Source organism: Eriocheir sinensis, chromosome 28 (genome assembly GCF_024679095.1).
Source record: "Eriocheir sinensis breed Jianghai 21 chromosome 28, ASM2467909v1, whole genome shotgun sequence".
NCBI lineage: Eukaryota > Metazoa > Arthropoda > Malacostraca > Decapoda > Varunidae > Eriocheir > Eriocheir sinensis.
The window spans coordinates 10798834-10822298 of NC_066536.1; the positions used below are offsets into that span (position 1 = coordinate 10798834).

General features: G+C 38.4%; 1 protein-coding gene across 5 annotated transcripts; it reads right to left on the reverse strand.

Annotated features, from left to right (window-relative positions):
• Positions 1-2570: 2570 nt before the first annotated feature.
• LOC127004499 (zinc finger matrin-type protein 3-like) lies at positions 2571-22986 on the reverse strand. Of its 5 annotated transcripts, XM_050872275.1 has the most exons (10): positions 22854-22918; positions 17951-18047; positions 17116-17673; positions 16431-16513; positions 16144-16287; positions 14653-14828; positions 14224-14346; positions 13504-13628; positions 5719-5811; positions 2571-3402 (listed from the first exon to the last, which is right to left on the reverse strand). In XM_050872275.1, the coding sequence occupies exons 3-10, from the start codon at positions 17669-17671 to the stop codon at positions 3302-3304; spliced, it is 1401 nt and encodes a 466-aa protein (XP_050728232.1). In that variant the 5' UTR covers positions 17672-17673; positions 17951-18047; positions 22854-22918; the 3' UTR covers positions 2571-3301. The 5 variants fall into 5 exon arrangements, with proteins under 5 accessions (XP_050728232.1, XP_050728231.1, XP_050728230.1 ...); XM_050872274.1 differs by lacking the exon at positions 17951-18047 and having other exon boundaries at positions 22854-22986; XM_050872273.1 differs by lacking the exons at positions 17951-18047; positions 22854-22918 and adding an exon at positions 22274-22829.
• Positions 22987-23465: the final 479 nt, after the last annotated feature.

Consider the following 23465-nt stretch of genomic DNA (forward strand, 5'->3'; position numbering starts at 1 on the left):
ATTTTATAAATTACAAACTTGTTAGAGAAAACTGTAAAAAATGTATTAAATAATTCTGTAAAGGTAAAAGCCTAGTATCACATCATCTGGCCCTTTGGATGCCAACTGAGCACCTTGTGAACACGAAGCTGTCTGCACCTACGGCAGATGTATCAAGTTTTTTTTCAACATCTCGTTTCTTCCTACAAACCACACAAGCCAAATTAGATATATATTATTATATTACATCGGTTATTATCTAGATACACTTTACACAATAGAATAAAAAAAATACTACAATTGTTATCTACACATACTGAAGCAACACATATCACAGGACACTGAAGGTCATAAGTCTTTCCACCTTCCCCAAATGACAAACTAATTTCTAACAAAATGCTAAGTGCAGCACATGAACAGAGTCAAGTGCAACCCTCCATACAAATGCTGTTTGAGATATCAGCTATGATAATATGACAAGAAAAATAAATAAACATGGCAGTACCATGGTGTGCACCTTTTGCGCACTTCACTGATTACAAAAATGGGGTTGGATTCTACATTATCAAACAATAGTGTAGAATGTTTATATGTACCTGATTACCTGTCTCCAAAGACATCTATTCTTTAATGACTTCCTCAGACTTGACAATAAGAAATTTTACATTTTTAACCTATGACCAAGCTTGCTTTATAGTTGAGACAAGATTTATAGACCTTTCATTACAGTTTCATAATTCAAGACATTCTTAGAATTAATGAAAGTGAATTTCCCTGCTAAGCAGGGAACTACATCTCAACATCAGACTTTGATAGTTATTTTAGAGATTTCAGAAGGACTATAAGGACTCTGTATATTCTAAAAGACCATGACAAAATTGAAGATATCAGTAAAGAATGACAACTGATAAATGTGGAATGGTAGTTTTAAGTAATGAGTCTGGAAAATTATAAACTGCAATGGCAAATTTTACATGATTAGGCAGATATAAAAAAAAACTGCCTATTTCTGAATATTAGCAATATCATAGTGATTATGATAACCTCACCTATACTATAATAACAAAAACAAAAACAAAAAAAACAAAAAATCTGTAATGTCCACTGAGCAAAGCAATATATTTTTTTTCAGAACTAAGTATATCTCCTATCTGCAGAATTTAATTAATTTTCATTTGTTTTATTATATTCTGGGAATATATCTAAAACATTGTGAAAAAATGGCTTCCATATTTGGTTTTTGATTCAAATTAATATTAATTTGTTACAAACCAAGGTACTGCCATTACTATATAAGTAGTCAATCAAACTTCATTAATGTCAAAATAAATAATGACTTGAGGTAAAGAGAGCACAAATATAATCTTAGGGTAAAATACCCAACACCCTTAATTGTTCACTTGTTCAAAGAAACTGTCCTTTCCTTCATTTAGCTAAATATCATTCTATTTAAACAACTTTCTTTTACATAATTGGAAAGGTGAACTAAACTGCTCCAAAATGAACAAGTTCTTGAATGTATAAACATTTACAAAGTCTGACTGCTGAACATCACAGCCTCTTATCTTACCTACATATTTAACAAAGTTTCTTATTGCTTGACACTGATAATTTATGATAACCGTTGATCATCTGCCCTCTTGTCTCCTTCAGAAGCAATTTTCTGATATTCTTAAGTTAATGTGGAGAAGTGAATAAAAGAATTAAATTCCTCAAAATAATATAAATAATTTGAAGTGAATTCAACATTTTAGCAGTTAGTAATATTAATGCAGAGCTGAGTATGTGTCTGCAAAATACATATTAACTACTGCTTACAGATGAGTAATGAAAAGTTCTGCATTTCAAGCAAAAATGGTAATTATTCATATTATTCAAACATGAAACTTCTGCCCCAAACCTTTTGTATTTACTACTTATTGATAAAAAAAATTGTTTATTCTGATAATTTGACAAAACAAAAACCTCTTTTGTCATATTTTCAACCTCTTCCACCACTTAAACTATTCCTCTTTTTTACATGAGCTGTTTAGCTCATGTTTTGTTCCTTATACAGTTTACATAGTGCATCACACAGAACAGTTCTCAAGTAATCCATTTTGTATATATATATATATATATATATATATATATGTGTATATGTGTGTGTGTGTGTGTATGTGTGTGTGTGTGTGTGTATATATATATATATATATATATATATATATATATATATATATATATATATATATATATATATATATATATATATATATATATATATATATATATATATATATATATATATATATATATATATATATATATATAGTTTCCAATAGATAGTTTTCGGTTTTATACAGATTGTCAAGGAAGATCTTGTAGGATTTTTAAATTTCCTGCTCATTGGGATATTTAACAATCCTTAATTATCTTCTCAGAAACTGCACTTAAAACCAAAACTGACCTATTGGAAACCGTACTAGTTGTGGGTTGACTGTATATATATATATATATATATATAGATCTATATATATATATATATATATATATATATATATATATATATATATATATATATATATATATATATATATATCATTACTGTTCCATGAACATAAAAAAAAATAATCGAGTAAAGATATGATAGAAGAACTGTGTAGTACCAATAAGATTAGTGGTCGAGGAGAGTGAATACAGAGGAGCAGACATGATATTGTGAGGGTTGCCAAACACTTTAGTGATGGAGGCACCCTTACTCTTGGGGCAGTAAATGGTGATGATTCCTACTTACAACTTATTTAGGAATCCTTATTGCTTTTTATAATGACTATGATAGTATGATGCAAAACAAGACCCAAAATTAAATCTGACAGTCTTTTTGTTTAATGTAAACAATAATGATCAAACAGAATACAGACTGTAATAACTCAGCTCACAAAGAAAAGGATATCATTGTGTCACTCCATGACTGTAAAAAGGTTTTCTTAAATTTTTGTGGGCAGAAAACCAAGGGTTAATTTCATCAGTAATGTAATAGTTTTATTCATGTGTAATGTTCTTAATGCAGTTTTAATCCTATACTCAGTATGCAAGTGAATTAAAAGAATGCATGCCTAATGTAAATTTTCAGCACTCATTACAAGCCTACCGTACTGAGAACTAAGACATCTGTAATCAACCCTCCCAGCAACAACAGCAACAACAACAACAACAAAAATACAAGACACATTTAAGTACTTACAGTATCTTTGAGAACTTACTAAGCCTCTGATGAGCATTGATGGCTCTCGCCCACCTCTGGTGAACAAGATTATTTGAAAAAATTGTTTGACCTTGTAAATCACTTGATTCTTCTGGTCTTGTGCTTCTTGGACTCTACATGTTGAGCAAACTGACTCTCAGAGTTTAGTGTGAGGTCACACGGGGAACAGTAGTATTTTCCTGAAGAGAAAAGACAAATTGTCTCCTTAGATCACTCAAGAATATATATTACATCTGGAAAGTGAAGCAAAATGTATTTTTCTATATTTTTTTCCAGATAAAGCCAATACAGAACAATAAAAGCTTCTGGAAAAAAGAAAAGTATATTATATAGGTGTTGAAGTGCTATATAAAGAAAATTACTGTAATTAGAAATTCAGAAAAAAAATTGACTAATCCTGTAAAATACTACTGGGTAAGAATATAGCAACACCCTGCCCCCTATATATTCCTATCCAAAACTATCTATATGTATGTATCTATTGATCTATCCATCAATCCATTCATCTACCATTTTGGATCTCTTTCGAAGGAACAAGCACATAAAAAAAATCACAGTTCTCTCACATTATGAAGCCCTTTTTACAACACCAATACCACTGCCCTCCTACCACTCACATACCTCTAGACCAGACCAATCCATTCAGCCGTCGTCACTCAACGCATCTTCTACTTGGCTTTGATGCACATTACCCTCTTCACAAACTCTATTCTGCATCTTCATCATGTACCCAAACCACCTCAGTTGTATCATACTATCACTATAATATGCTGCCCTTATTTTTTCATCCATACCATGTCTTCTGTACACATACTCTTTTCTCTCACCATCCCACTTCATCAGCCAAAATGTTGTTCTATGGTAGTTTATCTCATGCTGTATTTCATTCCATACCAATCTTTAAGGAGCATAGGTAGCATAGGTAAAGGTCCACTGAACTGAATTATTCCTCTATCCCCTCATTTCCTTAATTATTCCATCTTTACCTCTCATAATTCAAATGATTAAAAAGTGCAGAATCCCCCCAAACCATTTAGCTAAACCATACAGCTCTGCTAGGGTTGCAAGAGAGCACTACCTCTTCCATTGAGAAGCGGCTGTGAGCTGGGATTGAACTCGCAACCTTTAGAAATCCAGCCAACCACCACATCCACTGAGCCACCTGGACCTCAATGCAAATGATGCCAATACCTTAAGTGATTTCATATTTTCTCTATACACTCATCCCCCAACAATTGCTGATTCAACATGTCTGGACTAGCAAATTCGCAGGGTATCCTGCAAACATCTTCATTACATCAAGATGATATGCACTTTTAAGATTGTTATCTATTAAAGTGCTGGATATAGTTCTGATGGAAAATTTTGGTATCACATCCCTTTAGTGCATTAAAAGGGGAATAGGCCTGCCACAACTGGCATAAGCCAGTGAGGTATACACCATGGGTGAGGGGGTGTTGCAAACCTATCAAAGACCCTCCACTTTGTCTCAAGCAACACTGGAGAGTAGTTAAGCATTCCCTCTATGTACAAATTCATTTACTTTGCACACCAAACTACATGCACATAATACACACTATTTCCTAAAAAAAATGTTTCAAAATTGTTAAATTATGGTGGAGAATAAAGACCAGCCTTGGAGTCCTCATCTCTGGAGGGCACCATAGATGTCCCAAAGTTGAACCTCATACTGAGTTTCACCTCAATCAGTGAGAAGACCTGTAAATGTACTTTTCTGATTTCCCGTGGAATGGTCACTGCTTCCAGATGAGAGACCCCTCTGTGTGTGCTTTGCGCATTATGAAGGTGATTGTCCCTGGATGGAGCACACATTCCACATTCCTAATGCTAAAAAGTCCTGGTTCAATCACATAATTATGTTCTTGTGCTACTGGAGATAGAGACTGCTCAGAAATGTACCTGAGCCTTCACATTAAGCATTTTGTATTGTACAGCAACAGCTGCCCAGGCTGGGATTTGAACCCAGGTCTGCAGATTTGTAGCTACATGTGCTAACAACTGCAGCATGAAAGCAAAGTGTGCAAGATCTAAAATTTCTTGAATTGGTGGCTATATCCCAATTATTTCATATTCATACATACAACTGAGACTTGCAAGTAAACAATGTAAATGCCACAAAAAATACATCTGTAACAGTATCTGATAAGTTAATAAAATAGCCGATAAATTTAGCACATTTTGAGCATGGAACTGTAAGTGTAGATTGGGTATCAGAGACAGAGGGTCAGATCTATAACCTTAGACACTAAACATATTTTCTACATTTTCAGACTGTACTCTAAAGAATGAGGATTAAAAATGATGAAGTCTTATGAAATACATCAACTACAAAATACATATAAAGAAAATACTGAAAATGTATTAAGAGAGGTTACACCAATACCCCAATAACAGATGCATTTGCAAATTTTCTGACTAGACATGCATTACACTTCTTAAGAGGTGCTGAATGAGAACTATTGTGCACTGTATACCTGAGGGTGTCCGGTATATGGACAAATCTTTGGATTTGGTCTTCTTGGCTTCATCAGCTTTTATTACACTTGCCAAGATGCTATCACTAGGACCTGAAAAGAGTTTTACAGAAGTGAATGCTTTTCTTTCAACACAAAATTAAACTAATTTCTAGCAAAACCAATTTTAAATTATTTAAGTTCTAATTACACTTACGCAGAAGGTACCACCAGTTTCCTATAAAGGGTTTGAACTGAATTTACAATTTCATTGAGTAATGTTCTATATAATCACATCTATATCAACTTAAGAAAGCCACTCCATAACTAATTGATTTATCAGCTACACAACTGATCAATATTTCCATAACTAGCAGACTGACTTCCATGTTCTCTGTGCCAACTCTGACCTAGTCACCCCTGAGAGGAACTTCACATGAGATATAAGGCATTAGATGTAATCAATCATTCAGTCAATGGGAGCATACATTTCAGGAGTCCCCTCAAGAAAGTCACCATGCAGGTGCCTTTACCATACCAAGTATCTCCAAGCAGGATCCATTGACTTTCTCTAGCCGAGAGATTTAAGGGTACCGCATTGGCCTCCTCTACTCAGGGTAGTCTCTTACAAAGACAACCCTGTGAGCAGAGTTGACTTCTGGGTAGTGTACAACATAGCCTCGATCAGAGCCTCAACCTTCAATTTTGTATTGGGCAGGGTTGATTTTAAGGGGGAGTTGCAGCCCTCATTCCAACCAATTCATATCAGGGACAGGGCTGACTGCTAGCCATGGGCAGAGACAGAACCCCTAAGAGATAGAATCCAAAGGCCAACACAGCTCAGCATTCCAGCATACATAATATGTATACATACATTTTTTTTTTTTTTTACTTTTTTACACGCAACAAATGTAGCATTCACGTTCTTTCTCCTCCATAGCCATGTGTAAGTTTGTTTGCATATGAGTAAGTGACACTCTATTAAAGCCAAAAAAAAAAATCAATGAAGTCAAGCTTAATAGTAATTATAATTGAACAAGCTGCATTCTTTATTCTTTGAAAGGTGAAGGATTAGAATCTTCTATTTTCAATAGCTAGCTTATTTATTTCCAATAAACACCAGCATTAAACTAAACAAATAAATGAAAGTCTCATAAACAAGCTTAAAAATCTTCAAAGCAAGAACTAAGGGATGAGACAAAGTTGATTGAACTGACAAAGTTTATCAGCAACAGGAAAGTTAGTGATATCTGTAAATTCTATATGGGCAAGATCAAAGAAACTCTAAAAAATGTAAGAAACAGAACATCGACAGAGAAGATTGGGCACTGGCAGAAATCAGTTGTATCCTTTAAGACAGCGGTTCCCAAACTTTTCAGGCCACGCACCACCTCCCAGGCTGTGACCGAGTCCACGCACCCCCGTTAAGATTTGAGCAGTACTAAAGTCCCGTCAATTTCCTGAAATTTCGTCCATTTTTTACGAATTTTGTGCTCGCAGAGTATGAGGCTCTAAACAATGGCTATCAAAACTGAACGAAAATGTACCTGGGGGGGTGGATGAATGTGCTCAGAGTCCGGTTAAGTTTCAAACAAAGAACAGACAACTCCGCTGAAGCGTAGAGCATACGTTAGTTTTAAAACAATGGCAGTTAATGATGTGTTTGAAATTTTAATGAGACATAAAATCCGCCATTACATATTTTTTTCCTTATGCACCCCTCGTGATCGACTCACGCACCCCCATGGGTGTGACCACCACACTTTGGGAACCGCTGCTTTAAGAGATGCAAATGCCAATGTCACAAATGAAATAAAAGTGGTAACTGAAGTTGCAGAAAAATACTACATTGAAATGTACAGTAATCAGCGAGCAGGAGGATGGTGGTGAGGAAAATGAAGTTTCCAAACTTGAAAATTCTTAATGTAACCATAGATGAAGTAAAGAAAACTTTGAAAAGAATGAGTTGGGGTAAAGCAGGGGATGGTCTAACTGTACTTGAAGATACAGACAATTTGATAATTAATAAACTAGCTTAAATATATAGGAAATACTTGCAGAGTCACAGAGTCCCTAGAGCCTGGAAAAATGCCACCATTACATCAATTAAAATAAGGCAACATGAAAGACTTAAACAACTACTGACCAGATAGTCTTCCCACTGTACTCTATAAACTTTCCACTACAATCATAACAAACAGAATGTGTGCAACAGTGAACTTAAAGTAGCCATGATTAATAAACACTTTCTCTATTGCCACACTCAGCTTCTTATCCAAACACAGGTGTAGTAGGTAGGAACAGTTTTAATCTGAGTGGATGTAATGTTGCCACTACTGACTAGTACCTACAACTCCTGTGCACGGATAATGAAGTTGTGGGGGTCTAGTATTAACTGAAAATTTAGGTGACCGAGAGGCTCAGATTAATATATGACTGCTGTGAATGACTCATTTTAGGTTATTTTTTAATTTTATTTTTCTATGTTGAGATGTTATATTCCAATACTACAATGAGCTGTAGAATATATATATATATATATATATATATATATATATATATATATATATATATATATATATATATATATATATATATATATATATATATATATATATATATATATATATATATATATATATATATATATATATATATATATATATATATATATATATATATATATATATATATATATATATATATATATATATATATATATATATATATATATATATATATATATATATATATATATATATATTTAGAAAGATATGGTTTTATCTTGAAATATGAGATAGTAGAACTTTTTTCTAAATAGCGACCCAATTGAAAACAACCTTATTCATGTGATGCTTGGAGCTAATCATCTGTGAGTACTTAACTAAAGGGAACGGTCTGATCTGGTGTGCAGGTGTGGCAGAACAATATGATGGGGAAGCATCAAAACTAAGTTTTCAATATCCACAATATATATATAGATGTATATAAATAGTATTGGTTCAAATACATAAAAACTGCATATATAATAAATAAATAAATGATTATGATTTCTCATAGTCATATGATTATATAATTATTAACTTAATTACCATCCATAAATCAATGCTCTCAATAATATTCAAAGTGCACCAAAATATCTGAATTCTCTGGCATAGGAAACATTAATTTCCTTGTATATATAACAAATATTTCTTAGTTCCAATGACAACAGTAATCAGTGGCAGTTGTTTTAATACACTCTATCCCGCAATGTATTTGGTGACTCTAGGATGCTCTCATAGGGCAGTCACAAGGAATCATCATCTTCTATGGGTCCTTCGTTTTCCCAACTGAAAAAAAATTAAAAATCTAGCTCTAAAGCTATCCATGACATTATACCACTGCACTTAGCTGCTGATCCCAGAAACTACTATGCAATGTTTATAGTGGAACCAAAGTCACACTCATAGTACTAAAAATTAGGTTGCCATAAGACTCTTTTGGAGTAGGAAAGAATAATTTCATTATGGCAAAATATGAAAGTACCTTTTCCCCTCTATATTAAATAAAATCTGTAATAATTATGAATGATGTGTAAGACAAATTATGCTAAATGCATTGAAAGGAAACTAATTTTAAAAAATAAACACCCTGAGTGTACTGTACCTCTGATGATTACATCATGCAAAACAAAAGTTTTAAAGCAGCAACACAATCTGGTTACAAAATATATGCCAATACTAATGATTGCTTCTCTTCTTTCCACTTAACTGTCTTACATTTCAATCTAGTAAACTTCCACTTTTATACAGTTACACACATGCATGCACACACACACACACACACACACACACACACAAAAGGAAAAGTTGGATAATTATAGATACGGAGACGGGACCACACGAGCGTAAGCCCAGGCCCTGTAAAAAAAAAAATTACAACTAGGTAAATACACACACAAGAACGCACACACACACATACACCTGTACACTACACTACACTACAGACCTGTATCATTGACCAGTGTAGTATGTAAAATATGTGAGAAAGTGATAAAGAACCAATGGACAAGATTTCTAGAAGAGCATAATATAATCACAAGTACACAATATGACTTCAGAAAAGGGCGCTAATATGTAACAAACTTACTGAGCTTTTATTCAAGAGTAACAGATGAAATACAGGAAAGGGACGGATGGGTTGATTGCATTTACTTGGACCTGAAGAAGGCGTTCGACAAAGTTCCACATACAAGACTGCTATGGAAGCTGGAGAATAGAGGAGGATTGAAAGGGAAAATGATGAACTGGATGGAAAGCTACTTAATGGGAAGAGAGATGAGAACAGTGGTAAAGGACATAAAATCAGAATGGAGAATTGTAGAGAGTGGAGTGCCTCAGGGATCAGTATTGGCACCAGTACTTTTCCTAGTATATGTAAATGATATGACAGAGGGAGTAAACAGTTATATGAGCCTGTTTGCAGATGATGCAAAACTGCTAAGACATATAAGAAACAGTAAAGACTGTGAAATTCTGCAAGATTACCTGAACAAGATTTAGAAATGGAGTATTGAATGGGAGATGGAATTCAATGTGAAGAAATGTCATGCAATGGAAATGGGAAAGAGTGAAGAGAGACCAAAATGGACATATAAAATGGGAAATGGAGAAATATTAAAGAAAGTTCAAGAAAAGAGAGATCTGGGAGTGACAATACAAGATAATCAACAGCCTGAGTCATGTTAATCGGATATTCGGTGATACGTATGAATAAGGATATGATGAAAAAATTAATAACCACTATGATTAGGACAAAATTGGAATATGCAGAGGCAGTATGGTCTCCCCATAAGAAGAAACACATAAAAAAGCTAGAAAGAATACAAAGGATGGCAACAAAAATGGTTCCAGAGCTGGAAGGATTGACATATGAAGAAAGATTAAAGGAAATGGACCTACCAACACTAGAACAAAGAAGAGAAAGGGGAGACCTAATACAAATTTATAAATTATTGAGCAAAATGGAAGAAGTAGATAATGAGGAGTTACTACTAAAAGAAGGAATAAACACCAGGAACACAAGAGGACACAGTAAATTTTTTTTTTTTTTTTTTTTTTTTTTACAGCTACGGAGACAGCTCAAGGGCACAATGGGGGAAAAAAAAAAAAAAGTAAAGGAAGATGCTTGAGAGACACAAAGAAATATAGAGGTTTGGAACAGACTAAGTGAGGATGTAGTATCAGCGAAGAGTGTGCAAAGGTTTAAGGAAAAATTGGACAAATACAGATATGGAGACAGGACCACACAAGCGTAACCCAGGCCCTGTAAAACTACAACTAGGTAAATACACACACACACACACACACACACACATACACACACACACGCACTTGTTACTCTCCACCAATCAGCCAGAAGTATGGTGCGATGCCAACCAATAATATGAGCAGGGGTAGTCACATGATGCACACAACTGCATTTTTTGCCTAAATCTGAGTTCCTTGGGTAGACCAGTGTGCTTGACCCCACCCCACTTAAGCATGTAAGGATATTTATTGTACTTTGTATGGTATGCTTGACCCTTGATTTCCCAGCCTACTGGGGGGGAGCACCTGTACTGAAACCACAAAAGTCTGAGAATCGGAAAGCACCAGTTTGGGGAAACGGCCTACTCACAGATGTTTGTAATGCTCTGTCTGGCAGTCATCAAAATTCAGTACCTGCCCTGGACTTTTACCACACTCTGTCCAGCACATGAAGCAGCACATCTAAGAGGTTAACTAAATAAATTATATGAAGACTTGCATTACACGGCAACGAAGAACGCACTGTTGGCGGCGGTCATGAGCTGTCTGCCATTTTGTTTCTCAATATTAGGCGCTTAACCCTTCAGCATTTTATACCATGTGAATTATTTATTAATACATCCTTCTTTCAATAAAAATCAGGTAATAAAAATATGAAACGGATAATAAAAATTATCATAACTACAAGTTGCTGCTCAGCTGATAACTGCAAACACAGATAAGAATGCATGTCACAAGAAGCAGCAGCTTACTGAACCGATTGTGAACACTTCATTGGAGACACAGACAAACTTATCGCGAGCGTGTAGTACTAATATACAAATAGCAAATAAAACTAAAGGAATTGAACAACTCTGAACAAGATTATGAAGATCACTGCCACCACCACAACAAGTGGCCACCAAGCAGGTGTTGCAGACAGTGACCAGGGGAAGGAATCTGTTGTATGGACTGGATTCTATTTTATTTAGGGACTTGACCGGGCACATGTCCAACAATTGCCGGACCCCAGATTTGGTCCAGGAAATCTGATGTCAAGGATATCAAGGTTTGGGAAATTGAGGGTCGTGTATTTTCAAAAAATTTCTGAAAAAATTATTTTTTCTCCATAAGTTCTTTTGTTTATCCTATGCTAATTTTGTCCAACATGATGCAATCTCTGACCAAATTTCTGTGTTGGATGCGAAGTAACTGCATTTAAAGGAAAATTTAGGGGTCCCATCTTTGTGTTACTATTTTCTTCTTTTGAAATATATGCCATTAAGAAAAGTTAACACCTTAAATAATCTTAACACCATTTAGCGTCAAGCATTAACTTTTCGAAAATTGCCCATTAACAGTGTTTTTGCAAAAAACTTGAATGCCATTAATGAAATTAATTATTCAAAATCGTCTGTGCCCAACACTGCCTGCCAATCCTAAAATATTGCTAAGAAATTTGGCATCTCAAAGAGGAGTTAGAGAAAAAACAGAGGCACATAAAGAGGAGTTAAGAGGAACCTGTTGGCAATAACATGGAGAGACAAGAAGCAAGCATTATATATTAAAGAAAAGACAAAGATTGAAGATATCTTAATGACTATATTAAAAATAAAAAATGGCCCTGAGCAGGTCATATCATGTGCAGAACTGATAACAAAATAACAGAGTGGCAACCTAGAAAATGTAGAAGTCAGGGGACACAAAGGACCAGGAGGAAGGATGAAATTTGAGCATTTGCCTTTTCAGGGTGGAGAACATCAACATCAGAGAGAGAGAAGTGAACACTTGTAAAGCTTTTATTCTGTAATGGACTAGTAATGAAACAGGATGATGATATGAATATTATTACCTGGACAGAAAATTGACATAGCAAGTGTGTTCAGAGACAGCAAACCTCCGCCAAGGCTGAGAAACTCATCATTCTACTTACAACGTTCCTTATTCAGATGAAGATCTCTACCAAAATCTAATCAATTGTTACCCGACCAGCCCCTACAAAACAAGAAACTTTGGTGCCCATTTGAAGTACTCATGGCATGAGCTGGACCACCTCCCATCTCGATGCAGCACCCACAGGAAGCACTCACGGTCTGGACCAGACCACCTTGCACCTTCTGACTCTTTTTCATACCCAATGGAAAAACTCATAGTTTACTCTTAAAATAGAGGTGGGATTTCCCATATGGTTCCTCTGTCATTCATTATTTTATTTTTAATAATTCACATGCCATCATTCAGTCAGCTGGACACATCTTACAATTAAATGGTTCTTTTTTTCCCATGCTACACTTTTCTACCATATTTCCTGAAAATTTGGGTGGTGGCTTTTGTGCTATCTCGCAAAAATCTGACATATAGATAAATGAACAACCAATAAAATAACCTCCTTGATGTTTCAACATCACATATATTAACAGCATTTAGTGATCAAGAAAAGTTGTCAAACTATAATTATTTTCTTGTAATGAGTGGGAGGGTCAAACAACATTCACAGCAACACTACCACTGAGGAACCAAGAAAGTCCCCACCCACCTGTTGCTGTGGCTGAGGTCTTCTTCGCATGGAGTCTTACAGCCTTAAGGTGCCGCTGGCCTGTTATGTGGCCATCAAGCTGATCCTGGGAGGTGGCTGACACATTGCATAGCTCACAGAAAAATCTGAAACAAAATGTTGGTCCTTATCATCACTATCATCTCCTTTCCTGAAAACTAGAAGATTAGATTTGAGGTTATGCAGAGAGATCATTTTCCTCCACAGGGTAATAGTGGCTTAAAAAAAATAAAGTTCTCAAACCTCTAAAAACCTGACATGATTATGAAAAATATCAGACTCAGCCATAAGGGAAAATAAGGTTGTTAAATGAAGAAAAGAAGACATCACAGAGCTCCCTGTCTACTACCCCATGCCACCTGCCTCTCATTTTCTGGCCAGCCAACTTAGACAGGGTGAACAATGTGAACATAGAACAAACACATCCCCACTTACACATAGCTCCAGTCTTGGAGAGAAACATTGCCAAACAAACACCACATTCTGCATTATTGGTGGGTTTAAAACATACTTTATTTGAAGGAGGAAGAGATTTGAAACATAACCCCTTCCCATAGTGCACCAATGTTTATTGGAAAACTTCTGTTAATCATAAAATTGCCATCTGAGAAGGTCTTCAGGAACCTAATCCATATACACAACGAGGATTGCCTCTATACTTTTGCATAAACAATCTTTAAACTAAATCCCAGTACAGCTGACCTTCCTCTTTCCTTGACACAGTCAGGATCAATTGGCTTTCTGGGAGTCTCGCCACTTTCATCCTCTGAAGTGGGTTCCATGTTGAGTCCGAGTCTCTCTACAGACACTCGGGGATCTGGAGGCCTGTAACAGTGTCAACAGGGAAGAAAGTTGGGGACATGAAAAACATGATGCAGGCATATCATAAGACTTTCTACAGTGAATCATCTATGGCTGCTACCTTACCGCTATACAAATGACAACAAATGCCACAGGAAGCTAAGAGTATAGCTATGAGCAGTGCCTTCTTCCTGTCTTAATATGACTAAGGTATAAGTCAGTATGAACCAAAACTTGGCTCTGAATGATATTCAGGACAGTTAGAGGAAAACAGAATGACAACATACAACTATTTCCTTACAAAGAACAGTTACCTATGGGACAACTTACATTCTCTGCCACTTTCCAGTCTCTTTATTGTAGTACCCTGCCTTCAGTGGCTTGAGCCCATGCAAGACACGCTGGTGATTGCGTCCCATATAGTGTTGCTGTGCATGTTGCTCAGAGGTGAAACTCAAGTCACAGCACTTGCAATAAAGTTGGCTTACATCCAAGGGCTCCAATTTCTGAAAAAAAAAAAAAAAAAAAAAAAATGCCATTCATTTATACAAGTTAACTTGAAGCTATATAGGCTACTCTAGTTTCTGAACAATGGAATACAAAATAATGATAAAGCTTCAATCAGCCTACTGTATCTGTAGGCTTACCACCTAGAGATTCAACCTTCAGGCTTACCACCTAAAGATTCAATCTTCCATAGATTGAAAGTATCTGGAAAAAATTCACACTTACAAAAAAGATTACTTGAATTTGCCAGGTGCCAAATACTGCTGAATCCACATGAATGCAGTGGTGTGTGGATCTGCAGCTCCTTTAAGCTTATGACCAAACCAATGAACCAATGAAATTTCTGAGAGGTTGGTATACATATTGTCATTAAATTAATCTCTAGAATATTTTTGTGGATTCCATATGGATTACCATGAATGTGACTCCCTCTGTCAGCAATGCTGTAGAGTGAATCATGTTTTTGTTTTAATTCTATTAAAGTACGTGGTCGAACTTTAAGGTAATTGTTCTTTTCCACCCCAAGTGACTAGTCCCTTGGGGGGGGTCAAGCAGGGGTCAGTGGGTGGGGGGGGGGGGGGGGCCAATGTTGCAGGAACTATCCCGCTTGATATGGTCAAGCGTCGGTAGGACCCAGGCGGAACTCCAAGCAGCATCCTGATGGGGACTGCTAGTGATGCAATATTGCCACTAGTGTCGTCCTGCCAGGGACTGCTGGCAATGCCATGTTGCCGCATGGGGTGCACAGACAGGGGCTCCCCCCCCACCTGGTGGTATCTGACCCCGCCTGACAGCGTTCTGATCCCATTCTATGCTGATTTCTGACAACTGTCCCATCTGGTTACAACATGCCCAAAATTTTTTAAACATTATAAAAAACCAGCCCACTTCCCGCCTATTACCACTTGGTGGTGACCCCACACGCCTGCAGCACTTACCACCAGCCATAGCCAATTTCACATAATGAGATTAGAAGTTTGTGTTAATATTGATATTAAAGTCCATGGCCTAACTTTAAGGTAAATTGTTTTTTTCACCCGAGGTGACTAGTCACTTGGGATGAAAAAAATATAGGAGACATTGTGGTTCCCTCCCCAGATGGGGATTCCAAAGTGTTTTTTCATTTTAACAATCAATTTATTAACTAATTTAAATAAAATAAAAATTGGGGGAAATGGTGTGATGGTGTGCATGTCATGTGCATTATTCTTGAGAGGTCTTGAGTAAGGTTCAAAAGCATGACGGAGTAATTCAGGGAATAGCAAACAACTACTAATATAAATCCTTATGCTACTGGACTGAGGAGGTACAAACCTTTTTAGATGTTGATATATCTAATTTTGCTATTTTTGCTGGTGGCTGACCATCCTTCCGAGCATTCTCAACCACATAATTTTTTACTTTTTTTCGGTGCTGCTTGCCTTCATAGTGATTTTTTGCTTGAATGCGAGAATTTAGCTGAAACACCAAGTGAACATAAAAATATAACTTATTTCTAAGTTTTGGAATAAAAACTATTTCAATAGAGAGTATACAACATGTAGCAATAAAAGGTAAATTAGAACAAGACGAACAGGTAAAAAAACAAACTCCCAACTTACTTTAACCTCACATAACTCGCATGAATTGTTGTGGAACTTTGCAACGAGCTCTTCTGGGAGGTTTGGATCAAGCTCCACTGGTACTGAGGAATAAAATTAACATTATTTTCCATGTCATATTATTAAACAAGTTGCACGCAAAGAATTGTGTTGGATACATATATTGAATCATCTCAATCAATCATCTAAAGTAGGGTATGCTTTTGTAGCACTTTTATAAGTTGTTCACATACCACAAAATTTCAATTTTTATTTTTTTGTATATATGACAAAATAAGATACAAAAATACAAAAAAATGTGCATTGTTAAGGAACAGGAAGTGCTTTTAGTAACGAAAAATTCAGAAACAAAGAAGCATTAGCAAATTACAGCATTAATTTTTAGAAATTGGTTAAACAGGAAACAAATGGAATGGGGAACAGAAGAGCTTTGGAGATAGATTTATTGTAATATATGGTGCCCTTACATAATGACAAGACTATTAGACTGTTGCACCTAATATCATGGTAGTTATGAAATGCAAAATTTTGTCTTAGTCACCTCTTGGAGGAGTCACATGAAACATAATAAACTATGAAAAGGTGAGCATAGCTTCAGAATAAAGTCCATCTACAACTGCACAATCAAGAAGTATCCTAGATATGCTGCAACAATCTAGATCCCAATCATGTAGGTAATACTCACATGGTCTCTTATTGTTGGGGGGGGAAGATTTATTTGTGGGAGATGATGGAGGTGGCTCAGGTTCTTTGTTTCTTGAGACAAGGGGAGAGCCGACAGTGGGCTCTTCTGGCTTGCTTGGAGCAGGCTCGGAGTCTGGTTTCTCTGACTGGTGCCCAAACTCACCACCTCTTCGTGGGGGAAGGCTGCCGTTGCTGTGTCTTAGCCGTGAGTATGGCTGGTTTGATGGGTGGTCAGGGGGAGGAGGACGGTGGGGGGGTGGCATGGACATCTTCCTGTCCTGCCGGTAGTGTGGCTGGCGGGAGGGTGGGTGTTGGTGGGGGTACGGCTGCTGCTGAGGAGGGCGGGGCAGCCGTATTGGAGGCGGAGGAGGAGGGGGACGAAGAGCGTGGGGAGGTGGTCTCATGGGACGGAAGTGAGGAGGAGGTGGTGGCGGTGGATGGAAGGTTGGTGGCTCATGAGGTGGCATGGGTGGAGGAGGAGGAGGGTGGGGAGGGCGACTGTAACCCCCCCAATAATTGCCATAGTTGCCATAAGGTGATCTGCTGGGCCCATACATACCTGAAAACAATAAAATTCATACCTGATTATATATCACAAGTTAAGCATAAAACTCAAATACATTCATGTTGAAGCTGGCTTTCACCTTTTGACAATAAGACCAAGTCTACTTCCCCTCATACAATAACAAAATGAGTCTGCTATAGAATGCTCTGCAAATGAGGATAACTGAATATAAAAATTGGGGCAAAATTTGGTATATATTTGAGATGTCCAATCTTGAAATTTCGAAACGCAGTGTTGTGAAAATAAGGAGGGTAAAGATTTCAGAGCTTACCAGTGAGAGAGATGAAGAAGTGAAGATACTGGCTAACTCTTGCATTAGTAAGATGGACAGAATGGTGAAATTAAGTAGAAAGTCTTGTGAAGCAGGACTGTGGAAGTGAGGAAAGATATGCAGTTAGCAAGCTGAGATGGCAGGAAAACCATGCATGCCTTTTTTTCAACCAATCATAAATGATACAAGAATGAAGAAGTACACACAGTAAACCTCTTGGGGGCAGACTCCTTGCTGATTTAAGCATATAGCCAACTTATGGAACTGGCTTCCCCTCCTTCCCAAAAAGTTACCACGGAGGCATACAGGAAAAAGGTGACTTATTGATGCATTTTTTTTTCTGTAAAAATATGGTATGGAAAATATCAAATGGGTAATAAAATCTGGAACAAAACTACTAGTAATTGGTTAGCTAGCACATGTAAACAAAAGATATGCAGCATAAGTGGTGGCAACGCAGCATCCACCATTAACATTTTTAATTCATTTCCGTTGCTCCATCTTCCCTCAGTCCCCATAATCACCGGATGTAGTTGTTGCATAATGTCTGGGTTGCACAGTGTCATATTTAACAGAATGAATTTTGGACATTACATGACATATGACAAAAATATTGTTTAAACTTTATCTACAGTACTCATCAAAAGTTCATAAGTGGTGCCTTGAGGAGGGGGCCACATACATATGGCAAAAAAAGAATTCTAGTCTTGTGGGTTACAGATTTTAGACAGTCGTACGCAGTGGCTACATGACATGATTGCATCCACTAGCTTTTGGCAGCCACCTCAAAGCTGGGTGCTCGTCTCCTTCAGGCTATCAAAGTGATCGATAAACTACCGTGTCTTACTCTGCAACCATGCCTCATTTTTTGCATTTACAGTATATATACCCTTGCTTTTATGGACCTTGTTATAATGAATTTCAGTTTTAATTAACTTTTTTAGCCAGTCCATTATATGTGAGGATTTACTGAACAAGTTTGGTAAGTGCAAGATTAGGTTCAGTGGTGGGGCAGCTGAACATGTACACGCATGTTGGTCAGTTGCATTTGGTGGTGGTGTTTAATAAATATAGTGTCCAGCATGAAAGTGAAGGAATATTGTGCACATTTTATAGAGGAAAACAGAGGTGAGACACCATTACAGATACCTCAGTCTGGTCATTCCAGGAAGATTTCAAAGTAGGTGAATGTTCTAAAACGTTAATTGGAGAATACCCTTCGTGTAATAATTTGAGACCTTGAAGATGTCTTCCTGGGACGTCTAGACTGAGGTATCTGTGATTGTATCTTACCACTGCACTTTTTCATTGTCGACTTTGCCAAGGCCACCAACTCATTATTTCCTTAGTCTGGTGGCCTGCCTCCTCTAAAAGCAATGATTTGAGAAATGGTTTCTTTGCTTAGTTCCTTGGTAGATGCCATAATAACAATGTACTAATATGACAATCACCATCAATAAGTGCAAAAAGCAAGGCATGGTTGTCAAGCAAGACACAGCAGATCACCAATCACTATCACAACAGCCCAGAGGTGACCAGCACCACCTTTGAGATCGATGCAGGCAGCTAACGGATACAGTTATGTCATGTAGCTGTTGTCGCATACTTCTTTCTAAAATCTCTCACCTACATGACCATCATGTTTTTGTTCACCATAAGTATGTGGCACCTCAAGGAAAGCACTCCTTCCTTTTGGCGAGTACTGTACACCCTCCAGAGCCAATTGAGGGCATGAGATTGCTTCAACAGATTGCCTTGGCAAAGGTGCACTTTAACTCCTTCAGTGCCTTGTTCATATATACGGACAACCTGATACATCCCCTTAGTGCCATGTCCGTATACATACAGACCGGTTTAAAAAATCACAGCGCAATAAGCAGTGTAGCCAGCATGCCCAAACTTGCTTGGCTTGTAGGCCTGCCTTTGTTCTGCCATTTCTCCCCCCCTCATCCCTGTCCCTTGACCCAAGCTGCACTCCTGGGGCACCAAGTCAGTCTGTAGTGCCAGACCCACCTGATGGGCGAGCCTCCCTTATCTCACTCTGCAAGTGGGGTACCTCTTTGGCCGACTGGTTAAGGAGTGGCTTTCCCATCTCACTTGGCTCAGGTTCAATCCCTGGCGCTGGTAAAACCCTTCCCTGGTCTGGATTAATTTCTCATGTGTTTCATGACATGCTGCGATTGTGTGGGTTTGTAGTGAAGTGCATGCCTGCGCCACGTCCAGGAGCTCCAAGAGGGACACGGGTTCGAATCCTGGCTGCCGCACAGCTGGGATTTTTCAGTCACCGCCAAGTAGCCAAGGACTATCCACATGTTGCCCCAAACACCGCTTATCAACCCGGACTCTAGATTACCTCCCAAAAAAGAGGTTCAAAGCTGAGCTCCAGGGGGCAGCATGAGCCAAAACAAGATGGCGCCACTATAAACACTCGCCTGCGCCAGAACGGGCTGGGCCGACCATCAGGCCTCACCAGGGAAAAAGCCAACGGAGCAGTAGGCCGGGACGTAAAAAAAAAAAATAAATAAATAAATAAATAAATAAAAATACATGTGGTGGCAATGCGGTGGGATCCTCTCCTTGGTACTGTTGTGTCTCCCCTGTGTGGGTAACAGGAAAATGGATGGCCCATGCTCTCTGAAGAGTTCATAGAAAACAGGAGGTTTCAGTGACAAACACACAGAAATTAATCTAGATGGGGAAGGGAAGTCGTGTAGTGCCAGACCTGCCTTAATGTGTGAGCCTCCCATAACCCACTCTGCGAGCGGGATACCTCTTTGTCTGACTGGTTAAGGAGTGAGGTTCCCATCTCGCTGGTCGTGGGTTCAATTCCCAGTGCCAGTATGTGAGGGGATTTATCGAATAAATTTGGTAACTGTAAGGTCATGTTCAGTGGTGGTCTGGCTGAGCATGTACACGCACCTCTGTCAGCATAACATACTACTAGTGTCCAATGAGTAATTATTGTTTTGATTTCCCTGACTGGGTGTAGTATTTGTGATGACTGAATGTATGTAAGTATACAAACTTTCATCTAATATGCTGAACAGGCTTTGTTATATACAAAAATGGTCAGAAATAGCAAACTTTCAACTCATATAACAAAATTTGACAAATACCCTAAGTTCAGAGCCCTCAGATATAACAGATTTTTAGATATAATGTCACCCCCTTACTCCCAATAGGTTCATTAAAGTGAGAGTTTACTGCACATGTTCCTCCATGCATCTTTTCTGTGTTATCCTTTTTTTTTCTTTCTAACAGATTATTTTCAGTATGTCATTATAAAGCTCTCTGTTTTGTTATTTTCTGAATGAAAACAGTTATCATCAGATATATTATTCCTAGATTTGTGGTTTCACTAGAAATTTAAATGATGGCAGGATATTTTGATTACTCTCAAGTTTGTTGACAAACGTGTCAAGATACTGTTTTTCAAGTTCTTCCTGTCAGGGCACCAAATTTATTTTCACTGCTGTATATCTTTAGAAATATTGATCTTGCTTGCAATAAAGCAGTTTCTTACATTTTTAAGATCACAACTTCAAAAATCTAAGCCCATATCCATGCCAGTATTTACACTACGTATATTTGAAATGGTAAGATAATGGGGGTTGGGGGGTCATACACAACAGCTGCATATGGCCTTGGTCCTCATCCCTGTCGCACTGGCCCATGAGTCTGTGGTGGGTAATAACCCATTATATACCCCATGACACAGGGCAGGTGTGACATTCAGGTTACCACAGTTTACCTTCCCCAGGTACCAATTTATCAACCAGTCCAAAAGGGAGGGAGGATAAACAGTTAGGTGACCTACAGACAAACTGCCCAGGCAGGGATTCGAACCCAGGCCCGCAAATTCATAGCAAGGCATGCTAACCACTGCACCACGGAAGCAGTGGTGGAAAAAAATTTATGTCTGCTGATGAAACACAACTGCCTCACTATGGGCTGGCATACCACCTGTTCTGATCCCTTAACCCCTTCAGGACACATTTCATGTCAGTCACAAAATGTTGTCTTGAGACACCAAAGACTCCTAAAGCATTACTGGCCTTGGCAGAACAATAAATCTTCTAAAATATCGTGAAATGACACTATCTGGGTCATTTTGGGGCAAGTTGTGAGTGAGATGATCAATTTGAAAGGTAAGTGTCTAGCAACGCTCAATGACAATTATTTCCACAGCGCGGCCGTTAGATTTGGTAGTTACTTCCTTCAACCTTGCTCACTCCCTGCCACTGGAATGAATGAACAAAATATATCTCCAGGTCTGAGGGGGTTAATAAGTGTTAAGCTGTCTGCTCGACAATGGCCATTTACCGTAGTTCATGTCTTGGGGCGGCCAGCCAGGTGAAGGCTCCTTGCTCAGGTAACTTGTGCCGCTGGGGCACAGACGGGCCCCAAGCGTTGTGTGTGGCCAGCGACCTTATGTAGCAGTTTGAATTTTTCATTAGGCCATTATGAAGCAGCCTCAGTCACCTAGATAAGCTGGTAAAGGCATTCAACATCACCGTTCATGGGTTTTAGATCGGCGTTTAATAAGACACGGGTCATATTCAAAGGGTTTCATAGGAGTTCTGGGCCTTTGTAGGGATAGTTTTATGGCCCTGGTGATAGTCTGATCATTCTTCTGTACTATGAACCTAAAAGAACACTCATCAGAACCCAATCAACCTCCTGTTTGGCCTTTGGAATCAGTTGATGTGAGAGGCGAAAACGTCTGAGAATAGCGAGTCAGGAGGGAGCCCTTTGTCGGCAGGACGCTCGTGCCGGCCAACCCCTCCCCCTCCTCATTACCGAGATTTCTAATGACTCGGTGATTAAACTATGCTGCTAATGATCCAGTCTAGCCCATGACAGCCACCCCTCAGGCCGGGCAGTGCCACGAGCCTCGCCTCACCTGGCATCCCTCGCCCCTCGCCGCCTCAGCTGATCGAACAGTAAACAAACAGCCGCCGCGTCTCTCGGCCCCCCACTAGAGAAAGAATAGCCTCAAATGCGGACACGCAAAATTGTATAGAATAATGGCATATAATAAATAACTAATTGATATTAATTAATTTGTTTGAAGAGACAATTTAATGGGGAGGCGACGGCCGAGTGGTTAGCGTGCCGGCGTGCGTGGTGAACCCGAGGATCTGGCGTGCACTACGTAGGTTCGAGTCCCACCAACCCACGATGATTTTTCAAACCATCGCCGAGTGGCGGAATATTACCCACATGAACCCAAACTTCAGCGACTTCGATTAAGAAGAGCACCGGGGAACAGCATGGGCCAAGCAAGAGTCAATGGGGAGGCGTTGCGTGCTTAGCGTGCGGGCGCGGCGTCCAGGAGGACGTGGGTTCGCGTCCCGCCCGCCACCACAAGATGGGAATTTTCAGTCACCGCCGAGTGGCCTAAGACTACCCACATGCTGTCCAGCAGACCACCTGTCAACCCGGACTCTATTCTCTCTCTAAAATAAGGATCAAAGATCCGGGGGGGGGGGGGGCGGCATGAGCCAAGCAAGAT

Excerpts from the sequence above, each read along its gene's own strand:
- LOC127004499 (XM_050872273.1), bottom strand. Across the intron at positions 16,288-16,430 it reads GCGAGTTATGTGAGGTTAAA|CTAAATTCTCGCATTCAAGC; the intron begins GTAAGTTGGGAG and ends TTGGTGTTTCAG. Across the intron at positions 13,629-14,223 it reads TGTGTCAAGGAAAGAGGAAG|ATTTTTCTGTGAGCTATGCA; the intron begins GTCAGCTGTACT and ends ATTTTGTTTCAG.